General features: G+C 41.9%; 1 protein-coding gene across 3 annotated transcripts in view; it reads right to left on the minus strand.

Moving 5' to 3' along the window:
* Nucleotides 1–13,101, minus strand: part of slc2a9l2 (solute carrier family 2 member 9, like 2) — a 105,375-nt gene that overhangs the window by 83,653 nt on the left and 8,621 nt on the right. For 2 of the 3 annotated variants that reach the window (XM_085353097.1, XM_085353096.1), the window contains exon 3: nt 6,835–6,936. In XM_085353097.1, the coding sequence (XP_085209223.1) occupies nt 6,835–6,936 (102 nt within the window). The remainder of the gene's footprint in view (nt 1–6,834; nt 6,937–13,101) is intronic. The other variant, XM_085353098.1, reaches the window with a different exon arrangement.

Here is a 13,101-nt window from a genome sequence, read left to right on the forward strand (position 1 = left end):
TCTGTGCACCGCGTGGACAGGTCACAGGATCTTACTGGGAAAAGCAGAGGCGGTGGTGTGTGTTTCATGATCAACAACAGCTGGTGTGATTATGCGAACGTGCACCCGGTCAAATCCTTCTGCTCACCGGACCTGGAGTACCTGATGATTAAGTGCCGGCCATTCTGGCTACCGAGGGAATTTACAGCAGTGATTATTACGGCTGTTTACATTCCCCCACAAGCCGACACTGACCGTGCACTCAGGGAACTGTACAGCGCGATCAGCAGCGAGGAAACCGCACACCCAGAGGCAGCGTTTATCACAGCCGGAGACTTTAATAAGGGAAACCTGAAGAAAGTCTCACCAAAACTCCATCAACACATCCTTTTCAACACACGTGGAAACCGGCTACTCGACCACTGTTACACCTCTTTCCGGGATGCGTACAAAGCCCTCCCCCGCGCCCCATTCGGCCAATCAGATCACTGCTCCATCCTGCTCCTGCCCGCCTACAGGCAGAAGCTGAAACAGGAAGCTCCAACCCGGAGGGCGGTGCACTGTTGGACGGACCAATCGGAGTCTGCGCTGCGGGACTGTTTTGATCACGCGGACTGGGAAATGTTTCACGTGGCCGCCAGAGACATTGATGAGTACACAGACTCAGTCTGTGGATTTATCAGGAAATGCGTGGAAGATGTCGTCCCATCCAGAACAGTTAAATCCTTCCCAAATCAAAAACCCTGGATTAACGGAGATGTTCGCGCGGCACTGGCGGCACGGAACACCGCCTTTGCCTCCGCGAACACATCGGACTACAAACACGCACATTACCAACTCCGGAAGACGATCAAAGCAGCCAAACGTGAGTACAGGGACAGGGTGGAGCAACAGTTTGACAACCCTCGGAGTATGTGGCAGGGACTAAACACGATCACAGACTTTAGAGGGAAAACCAGCACACCGCAGACCACGGCCTCTCTGTGTGAGGATCTAAACGTATTCTACGCTAGATTCGACACAGCGAACACCATGAGACTGGACAGTGTGCGCACCGCGGATGACGTCAGTGCGCACACTGTGTCTGAGGAGGATGTGCGGAAGTGCTTCAGGAAGGTGAACGCACGCAAAGCTACTGGTCCGGACGGGATTCCCGGCCGCGTCCTCAGGTCATGCGCGGCTCAGCTGGCTGGAGTGTTCACGCACATCTTCAACCTTTCCCTCTCTCTGTCTGTAGTCCCAGCCTGCTTCAAAATGGCCACCATCGTCCCTGTACCCAAATCCTCCACCATCTCCTCATTGAACGACTGGCGACCTGTAGCCCTGACCCCCATCGTAAGCAAATGCTTCGAGAAGCTGGTCAGGGACTTCATCTGCTCTGCACTACCCGACTCACTGGACCCTCTACAGTTTGCATACCGCCACAACAGGTCCACTGATGATGCCATAGCCCTGACACTACACACTGCCCTGTCACACCTGGAGAAGAGAGACACGTATGTGAGGATGCTGTTTGTAGATTACAGCTCAGCATTCAATACCATCGTTCCCTCGAAGCTGGACAGGAAACTGCAGGATCTAGGACTGAGCAGCTCCCTCTGCAGCTGGATCCTTAGCTTCCTGTCTGACAGACGCCAGGTGGTCAGACTGGGCAGCATCACCTCATCCCCCATCACACTGAACACTGGTGCTCCACAGGGGTGTGTACTGAGCCCTCTCCTGTACTCACTCTACACCTACGACTGCACAGCCACTAACAGCTCCAACATCATTGTGAAGTTTGCGGACGACACTACAGTGGTGGGTCTTATCACCAACGGTGATGAGACGGCTTACAGGGAGGAGGTCAGCGCCCTGACCCACTGGTGTCAAGACAACCATCTCACCCTCAACGTCGCAAAGACAAAGGAGTTGATAGTGGACTTCCGGAGGTGCAGAGAAGTACACACCCCCATCACCATCAACGGCGCTGCTGTGGAGAGAGTGAGCAGCTTCCGGTTCCTTGGAGTACATCTGGCTGAGGATCTTATGTGGTCAGTACACACAAACAAAACAGTGAAGAAGGCGCAGCAGCGCCTCTTCTTTCTCAGGAGACTGAAAAGATTTGGCATGAGCCCCCGCATCCTCAGGACCTTCTATCACTGTGCCATTGAGAGCATCCTCACTGGATGCATCACCACCTGGTATGGCAACAGCACCGCCTACAACTGCAAAGCTCTCCAGCGAGTAGTGCGGTGCTCTGAACGGATAATTGGAGGTGAGCTTCCCTCCCTCCAAGACATCTACAGGAAGCGCTGCCTGAGGAAAGCGGGGAGGATCATCAAGGACTCCAGTCACCCCAGCCATAAACTGTTCAGACTGCTTCCATCAGGAAGGAGGTTCTGCAGCATCCGGTCCCGTACCAGCAGACTGAGAGACAGCTTTTTCCATCAGGCCATCAGACTGCTGAACACGTCATAGACACCTCAGCTTCACTACTGGAACTTCAACATTATGCACTCCACACTGTATATAAATGCCACTTGTTTTGCACATATTCAACTCTGTATATTTTATATATTTTATTATTATTATTATTTATTTATTTTTATTTATTTTATTTTTTTTACTATTTAATTTGTAAAAATGTGTATACACACACACACACACACACACACACACACACACGTAGGAAAATATTTAGTATACACATCCAGAAATGCATACACTATTATATATTGTACATATATTTATTAGTTCAGGTTGGCCATTCTTGTATTTTGCTCGTTTGTGTTGTTGTGTTTGCACATCTCTGTTGCTTGTGGGTCTCGCACACAAGAATTTCACTCGCATGTGCTGTGCCAGTGTGCCTGCACATGTGATGTGACAATAAAAGTGATTTGATTTGATTTGATTTGAAGAAGTGACAGCCAAAGAAAAGCTTACCACAAAACGGAGAAGTTATGACAAATCAGACTATAAGGCAAAAAGAAAGTGCAGCTTTATGGTTTCATGGACAAAATAATTTCTGTGGCTGCAATATGATGAGCTAAATAACCGGGGCTGCACATAAGTGGTCCGCAGGTGCGCATTCGCTGTCAAAATAAAAAACACGCACAAGGGTTAGGGTTAAATTTAAAAACTGTACTTTTGAGTTAAAATATATATTTATAATTTTAATAAATGACAAATTAAAAAGGCATGAACATTTTTTTTGTATCGAAAAAATATCGAACCGTGACACCAAAGTATCGAACCGAACCGAACCGTGAATTTTGTGTATCGTTGCACCCCTAATAATTACCAAAGATATTACTTCACATCATCATCACATCACTCCCTGCAAACATCCACCGAGTTCAGTTATTCATGTGTTCAACAGTTATTTCTCACCAGCATCACAGCCACAAAACACAATCAATATTTTTAGATTTTGTACCATGGCAACATCTGTTTGACATGGCTATATAATATTTTACACTCACTGGTTTTCTATCAGAGTGAAGCCGTTCATGAGTCGATCTGTTGTTATGTTGTCTCAGTTAATGTCAAGCTGTCGTAAGAAATGTTTGCATAAATAATGATTAAGACTCCTTCATTTTTATAACAGGTGTTGTGTCGAGGGGAGATTAATGCCATGCCACTATCATGCACATTAATTCAAAGATGTTACTGGTGCACCCAGTTAACTCCAAGAAAATGTCTTTGTGAAGATTTCTTTAGCAGGGTAAATTTGATGTCTACAGAAAATGACGGTAGTTATACATTATTAATGAGTAAATTCCCATCATATTGACATTGTCTGGAAGTGGAATGAAGAGTAGCAAATAGTTTTTTGCCCCTACTTTGATGCTTCTCCTCTAAGATGAGGTTTGTGGTCTACTTGCATATCTAATGTCTGATACCTCAATAGCTCAACCTATTAGAGTTCAATGGAAATGAATTTTTAACACTTCATATAATATTCCTTTGCCCACATTTGAAGATAGCTCGCTGCTGGGGGTGGCCCTGCTGTGCGTGGAGAAAGCTGAATGTTCATTTATAGGTTTTTGTGCCGCGTGTAGAAACGATTGTGGCTTTAGTGAACTATTAAAGAGATCGACTCGGTCTTTTTTGAAATGTAGTGAGAACTCTGTCTGTAACATTCCTTCTGTTGTGTTATCCTAATTCAACTCAACGTTTTTGTTGGTTTATTCTGTTCGGCTTTTGTAAAGACAGCAGGAGAAGTGGTGAGCCCTACTGAGGTGGAGGAGAGCCAGCGCTGCATAAATGATCAGCTGGTGCTTCTGGTGGGCAGATTCTATAAAGGGGAGTAAACAAAAAAGCAATGGCTCAACAACGACGTAAACTGGAGAATTAGCTGCAAAATACAGATTAAACAGTAGGTGGGACTTTTAAGTTTGCTAAGCCAAGCAGAAAACAAAATATCCAGGCAACAGATTTTGGGGTTGTGCAGAGTGGAACTGTGTGCAAAGAAGATCTGGAAGGTTAATTTTTGTTTGCTTGTTTTTTTTTAATTACTTCTCAATTTTCTTTTATTTATTTTTTGTTAAGTGCATTTTACACCCTACTAATTCCATGCAGTAATCAGTAGGTCGCTTGAAAATGAGAACCCGTGTCTCAGTGAGGTTCATTTGTACAAATAACGGTGAAATAAATTTAAAATATAAAATAAAATCATCACATTTCTGAACAAATTGTTAAAAAGGAAAGCCTTAATAGTATGTAGGCTGTGTTTTGTTGAGTTCTACCAAGTATAGAGAAGTGAACAATTAGAAACATTAGGAATGAAGCCCTTAAGATGCAAATAAAACCAGCCTGTTACAAAGTCTCACACAGCCTAAACCCAGGGTGCCCATAATGTTTTTTAATGAAAGCAAAGCAATTTCAGTTATAGCCTGCCACTAAGAAATTTGGAGGATTTGTAGAAGATCATACATGTACAGCATTTAAAGAATAATCCACTTGGATAGTAGGTCCTAGAGAACATAATAACATGATGTCCTTGACAAGAAAACAACATTTCAAAACTTTACATTCTGAAATAAAAAACAGTGGGAAACTTATTGTCATTGTTTAGACAAAGAATGCATTGTTCATAAACTGTGCTATCATTTTTGCGCCTCTTATTTTTGAGAGGTACTGTGACAAAATATGCAGGCTCTTGGTAAGCGTACAACTACCACCCCCTATATATTGTTTTCAAGCTTGTTTGGAGGACTCATAATCTACTGAAGGCACACTGAGAAATACATCATATGAATCTGTTCTGTTAAAATCTTCCCATATAAGGTCAATCATCTATTTTCAAATTTATTTTAAAATATGGACACTGTTAAGAGCAGTATCAAAATGTGAAATTACACTGAACTGTCAGAAAGTACACTGTAAAACATAATATTATGCTTAATTTAAAATATAAAGTAGACTGAATTCACTTTTTATCAGCTTTCTAAACTACAGCTCCTTAATCTGAGCTTGGGAATTGTACTACGATGAAAAATAAAATCATGTTTTTTGTGTTTTCTGCAGTATTAGTTGTTAGTGTAGGTGTAACTGCAGAGCTGAAGGTCGTGGCGCTTGAACACTAATTATATAACCTGTGAGACACCTAATTACCTCTGAACAAACAAACAGCCTGATTGGAAAGCATGACCTCTGAAACACGTTTCCCATTCGAGTGGCACCACATAATTGAACTTGTACAGAACTCAAAAATGCAGTTTCTGTTTCACCAGTCAAAGAAGATGTAATGTAAACTTACAAGAACATTGGCTGCACATGTTGTATTTTTCGGATACACATTACTTTGCAAAAGCAACCCCTCATTTCTTTATATTTTTTGCTGGAAAATTTGAAATAGTTGTAGTACTGAAAAATACATAGAAACACATTATATAATGCAAAAACAGAGTCCATACATTTCATACAAAAGCTAGAAAGTCAGTATTTGGTATGACCACCTTTACTGCTTCAATGCTGTTGAGGTTCAAGCTCGAAGAAGACTCGTGACTCATTGTATTGCACTGTGTATTTTTCTATCCAAGTATGCTTTTAGTGCATTGGCAGTGTGTTTGGGATCGATGTCATACTGAAAAATGAATGGTAAATGGTAAATGGCCTGTATTTATATAGCGCTTTACTAGTCCCTAAGGACCCCAAAGCGCTTTACATATCCAGTCATCCACCCATTCACACACACATTCACACACTGGTGATGGCAAGCTACATTGTAGCCACAGCCACCCTGGGGCGCACTGACAGAGGCGAGGCTGCCGGACACTGGCGCCACCGGGCCACTGAAAAATGAAGCTGCTGCCAGTCACATGCTTTCCAGATGATACTGCATGATGGATCAACTTTTTCATCAGACCTATTGCCACTGATTTTCAGTCCTGTCCAAAATGTAATGTACAGTATATTTAATATAAGTATATGTATTTGGTCTGGAGGTTTAGGCTCCCCTGCTCTCAGCTGCCCAAACAAACTGTGAAACCATTAATCTGGCAGGACACTCCCCTGGGACTGTCCTGCAATCACATGGAAATAATACCTATATATAAAAAGTATACCTAAAGGTATTATGTATCGGTATAATACCTGTAAATGGTCACTGTACTGGGGATAAGCCTGACTACAACAGTGTCTATGAGTCCGATATACTGTGTTCATTTTGAACAATTTCTTCTTAATGGGGGGTGTCTCTGTATCTGCAGAGCTACAGTTCTGTCAATTGTACCTTTATTAGAAGCTGGTTTTAGCACTGCCATTCAATATTTATGGATGAGTACTAAAAGTTTAATTACCGCACAAAGAAAACATACAAAATCACTTGTGGTTCCCTGCAAAAAGGCTGAGAACAAGTGTTTGACTCACCAGAGCAGGAGCGTTGACCACAGAGAGGTTGTAGCCATAAAGGAAAGATGAGCCCAGGGAGCCAAAGAAGGCGGCACACAACAGGCAGGCTGTAAGTGACTGCTAACGAGAGAGCACACATGAACACATTATGCTAGTCATGCAGTCCTTTCCACATTGGTGTTGATCAATGCCAAGGGCAGATTCAGTCAAGGGAATTCAACCCTGGGTGAGTTGTGTTACTCTGGGCATCAATGCTAAGAAAACAGCTTCTTAAATCCATGCTTTGTTTTTATTTTGTCAATTGTTTCATTTTAGCGCAAAGTCAACACTGTGTGAAATATATTTCTCATGACAACGTGATATATTATTACTGAAAATGACAAAGGAGGATGGAAATAGGAAATAAACCATATCAAGGCTAAAACTGTGATGACCTGAAAGAAGCTCATTAAAAACTTCAATACAAAAGAGAAGGATAGAAATTCAATAAATGCAATAAAGGGGTTAAAATCATAAAGGTTTGCCCTCAGTGTAGCACATGATGAAAGGAGATAACATCATTAAATTGAAACCATTTTCCATTAGAAGAAGAAACTTGATTAGCAGATTGTATTGCATACTTGCTTTATGAGTATCCTCTTGGCAAGGTGCTACGCTCTCCATCAGAAGGTTGTGCAAAATATTAAGTAAACGAGTTATAGAAGACCATGAGTTTCTATTGGGTATAGGTTTACGGGAGAGAAAGGGTTAAATAATGATCAGGAATGTTAGGAATCATCCTCGGGGGACTATACTGGGGTAATCTAGGTGTTTGCTATTACATGTTGCTATAAACCACTGGAGAAGTCTAGTGGCAACAGCAGAGGCACTGAAGAGACAACAACAACACAACCTCCAAAAAGGGAACGACTTTATACTTGGTAACAATCATCTATGGCTCTTTCTTTATCCTTATTAGGTGATTTATCTCTTTCTTCTCTTTGCTTTTTGTTAGTGTCTTGAAACCGTTCCGGCAGCCTGGGTTGCACAAGAAGTCCAGCTCCTCAAGGATGACACATTTATACATGCCACTGCAAGATGTTTGCCGTGTCTCACAGAACAGTCTCAAAAATGTAAAGGAGATCCCAGGAGACGGGTCGTGGAACCATCATCAGCACAGCACCAGGATCTGCTCCTCTGTGTAGGAGGAACAGAAGAAGCACTGCCAGAATACCACAAAAAGACCTCCAGTGGGCTACTTCTGCATGTTTCTGACCAAATTATGATAATCAGAGTCCTTGAGCATGACATGAGGGCCTGACTTCCTGTAATGAGGCCTGTGTTCAAACTAGTGTCATTCAGCTTGATTGGCATTTGCCAGAGAAACCCCAGAACTGGCAGGTCTGCCATTAGCACCCTGTTCTATTCACAGATGACAACGGGCTCACATTGAGCAGATGTGACAGATGGGAAAGAGTCTGGAGATGGCGTACCAATCATTATGCTACCTGCAATATCATTTAACTTGAGTGATCAAAGTAAGCATAACCTTGGAGGATCACACAGATCTCCATGTGTTAGTACCAGTACCCTGACAGCTGTTATGCATGGGGATGAAAACCTCAGATTCACCGTCCGGCCTTACGCTGGTACAATGAGTCCTGGGTTCTCCTAATTCAAGACAATTTCCAGCCAACTGTGGCCAGAGTGTACAGGTTACTGGTTGATTAACGCACTGATACCACTGACTGGCTCTCACTTTCCCAAAACCTGAATCAAATTGGGGATCTCTGGAACAATCTGAGTCAGTGCATCCAAAGACACCAAATAGCTTCACAGAGTTCACTAACAGCCTTTTCCAGGTCTAACAGGAGGAGAACCCCAAGGACACCAGCTGTCATCTTATCAGGCTATTGTTGGGAGTGTATACAGACAACATATGCACTAGTGAGCCACATATTATGACACAAGTTGTATCAGCATGTGTTTTCAATTTTTAACTCTGATTTTTGGTGTGTTTTCAAATGCAGTCGTCAAAGGTTTGACGATTTTTCATTTCCACTGACGAAACGAAGTAACACAATGTGTGCCAATCACTGTGTTCAACTTGAATATTTTATTCACCAAGATCCAGTGTGTGGTTTAAGTGCACATTTTGTAAGTGTAATTAATTTGTTTTATAGCAACAAACATATTTTAAAACATCATACAGCATTAAGTGAAGGATGATAAGCTTTTCTATGAAGTACCAACCTATACCTTGGACCAATAGACTGCAAAGACGAGCTAAAAAACTGAATGCACAGTATTGTTATCAAGTCCATGAGGATAAGATGCAGCAGAGCTATGAGGAGCCAGTGATTAAAGCTGAAGAAAATGAGTAGTAGACTGTAGATAAAGCTTTAGGACAGGGGTCACTAACAGGCGGACCGGGGTCCGAGTCCGGACCCAGTCGCCATCCTATATGGACCCGGACCTATAGTTAACAAAATATTAAATTATATTTAATTTTGACGGGGCGATTCAATTTTAAGCAGTAACCTTACATTGTATTAGACCAGGGAACATGCTGTATTAGACCAGGGAACATACTAACCAATTGTGTGCGAGTTACGCCACCCACGTGACACTACTTAGCCAATCACATCTGCGCATTCAAGGCGATCGCAACGCTGAGTGCAGACACAGACAGAGGAAAGACATGGTGAGAGGTGAATGACAAGCGAGACGATTAACGATACAGTGAGACAAGACGTGAGCGGGAGTCACAAGAGGTAAAACAACTATGGCGCTTTCAAAAAAGAGAAAAGTAGACACCGAAAATAGAACTTTCAAGACTGAATGGACTGACGCATATATGTTCATTCTTCCGGCCGCAAGCAGCAAACCAGTGTGTCTCATATGTTCAGAAACCGTGGCACTGATTAAAAGTGGCAATGTCAAACGCCACTATGAGACAAAGCACAAAGCTTTTGAACAATCATACCCACCCAAGTCTGAACTCAGGTCCCAGAAAATTAGCAGTCTCAGAGCCCAATATGATCAGTCCACAAGGATCTTAACCAGTTCTTTCACCGCCCAACAACGTGCTCATGAATGTTCCCTCAGAGTTGCTTGGATTTTAGGTCAACACAAAAAGCCCTTTGCAGATGCAGGTGTTGTCAAAGAGTGCATGAGTGCAGTAGCAGAAACATTACTTGAGGGTAAACAAAAAGAAGAGCTTCATGACAAAATAAAGCAAATACCTATGTCAGCATCAACAGCCACAAAGAGAAGTGAATTATTAGCTCAGGATGTGCTATCCCAGCTGGAAGAAGCTATTCATAAGACACCATGTGTAGGCTTGGCTGTAGATGAGTCCACTGATGTGTCTGACAATGCTCAGCTGTTAGTTTATGTAAGGTTCTTCAACAATGATAAGAAAGAGTTCTGTGAAGACCTGCTAGGTGTAACTTCCCTTCACAGCACTACAAGAGGAGAGGATATTTACCTGGCCATTAAGGAAATGTTAACAAAGCGAGGAATAGAGCCAAACCAAGTGGTTTCAATAACCACAGATGGAGCCCCTGCTATGATGGGGAGAGAGAAAGGAGCTGTAGCAAGAATGAAAGAGGACAATCCCGAGCTAATCTCTTATCATTGCATTATTCATCAGTCAGTGTTATGCTCCACCCTGTCAGACGAGTATGCTGAGGTGATGAAAACAATGATGAAAATGATTAATTTTCTCAGGGCATCTTCTTCTTGTCAGCATCGCATGCTCAGGGAATTTCTCAGAGAAGTTGATGCACACGCTGATGATCTTCTGCTTCACAACAATGTGAGATGGCTTAGCAAAGGCAGGGCATTGGAGCGATTTTGGTCCATCAGAAGTGAAGTAGCAGCTTTCTTGGAAGAGCTGGAAAGTCAAAAAGCAACAAACTTTTCTCTCTTTTTAAATGATGGGAAAAACATGGATATTGTGGCCTTTTTGGTTGATATCACTTCACACCTGAATGAACTGAATTTGAAGCTGCAGGGCAAGGACAATTCAATTTGTGAACTGATGACAGCTGTCCACTGCTTTCAGAGGAAACTTGAAGTGTTCAAAGAAGACCTGCAAGGAGACTATGCACACTTCCCAACAGTGAAGGAACAGGCTCAGGGACAGAGAGATGTGTCCTCTTTTGTTGACTTTGTTGATAAGCTGATTGAAAACTTCAGCAAACGTTTTGATAGCTTCAGCTTTGGACAGCAGCTCACCATGTTCATAAAGAACCCATTTGCCATCACTGATGTCAGAGGGTTCTCAAAGGAAGTCACACAGCACTTCAAGTGGGCAAATGCTGGGCCTCTTCAAATGCAACTAATTGATCTCCAAGCAGATGTGGCCCTGAAAGAGCAGTTTGGAAGAACTGAACCTGCCACTTTCTGGCCCCAATTGGTCTCTGAGACAGCTTTCCCAAATCTGAGGAAAGTAGCCCTGTACATCTTGACCATGTTTGGCTCCACATACAGCTGTGAGGCAGCTTTCTCCACAATGAACATAATAAAAACTAAATATCGTTCCAGGATCACCAATGAGCACCTACACATGTGTATGAGAATGGCCCTGACACCATTCCAGCCCAGATTTAAAATCCTAGTAGAGCGAACTAAAGCTCAGTTCTCTCACTGAACAACAGAAAGTGGAATATAAGGGGGAAAGAAAGAGAAACTGTAAAATTGTTAAAATGTTTTGAGGTTATCTGTTGAAAATGTATTGAGACTGTTTAGTCGAGATGTAAAATGTAAAGAAAAAGGGAAACTTTTTTTTTCTGAAATTAAGCACTTTGTTTTAAGATGCACAATTTAGCCATTTTATTTATTTTCTCTAATTCATTTTAAACAGCAGCCCTATTTCTAATGTAGGCCTACTGTGTGTTTCAGTGTTAACAATAAATTTTGTTGAAATGTTTTAACTTGTATTTTCATTGATTTGACAGTCTATTGTTCATACGTTCAGATATAAATAAAAATTAAAAAAAAAAGGTTGCTTCTCTATCACAATCATAACGTAAGTTAGACATTATGATGTCCCGGACCTCTGCTTGAGAAGATTTTCTCCAACTGGACCTCCTCAAATTTTAGTTTAATACCCCTGCTTTAGGAGGAGGAAAGGAAGGAAAAGTTGTGATTCCAGCTCATAATGATAAGCTAAAGGGGTGGGGTGTGGGGAGAGGAGAGGGGAAGGATATTCTGGATATCATTTGAAATTACATTTGATCCACAATGCTATCTGATAAAATGAAGTCAAAGTAAAGGAAACTACATCACAGTTAAAGGAGATGAAGCTGAAACAGAATACATAAGGCTACTGCGAGCCTTGAATACGCATGTATAAGTCATCCTTATATATTTTTAATAAAGAGTAAAATCTCAAGCAATCGCCTTAAAACCCAGGGAGTAGTGTCATATAGGGGAAATTGATATCTCATATTTTTAAAGGTTAAAAACTCACTGATAGTAGCATCTTTCCCACAGTCCCTTAAAAAATATGTCCCAGTGACGCTGAGAGTTGTTTTCACGTGTCTTTCCATGCATTTCCTTTGTTTGGTAATGGATTCTCTAGAGCCCCTTAAAGTTTAATCTTGCAAACTTTGAAACAGACATATGTGCGTGAGGGAGTTGTACTAACAATGGAGCTGATGAGTTACTTCCAGGTACTTACAGCCTAAACTATGTTCTCAATCAGGGGCTCAGTGTGACAATCACTTTGTAGCATATGTGAAGAGTTGGGCGCAAATTCCAACAAGACTAATTTTTTTTTCTTTTCATAAATACAACAATACACAAATGACAAAGTTTCCCCAAGTGGCTTTGAGACCTATACAGCATTTGACATCCACTGTCCTCAGTAACAAGCAAACACACAAATTTGTGCGATTTGAGTACTTGTCAGAAAATAAGAAAAATTAACACCCAGCAAAACATAAAAGAAAAGGACCAATTAAATTCTGTTTATCCTAAAGCACATTTCCATCCATCCAGTGTCTTCTGTTTATCCGATTAAGGCTCTCAGCTGTCATAGGGTGAAAAGCGGGGAACACCCTAGAAAGACTGCCGGTCCATTGTAGAGCTAACACAAAGACAAGAACCATTCACACTCACATCAACACCTACAGACAATTTAGAACTGCCAATGAATCTAATCCAATGTGGACTGTGGGAGGAAGCCAGAGTACCCAGGGAGAACCCACATACGCACAGTGAGAATATGCAAACTCCCTCAAAGCTCACACAAATCTATGTATTTTAGACATAACACTGTTTCTGCAGAAGTGGACT

The sequence above is a fragment of the Diplotaxodon limnothrissa genome, linkage group LG5, assembly GCF_057381915.1.
Source record: "Diplotaxodon limnothrissa isolate DT_005_m linkage group LG5, D_limnothrissa_male_GT1.1, whole genome shotgun sequence".
NCBI classification, from domain to species: domain Eukaryota; kingdom Metazoa; phylum Chordata; class Actinopteri; order Cichliformes; family Cichlidae; genus Diplotaxodon; species Diplotaxodon limnothrissa.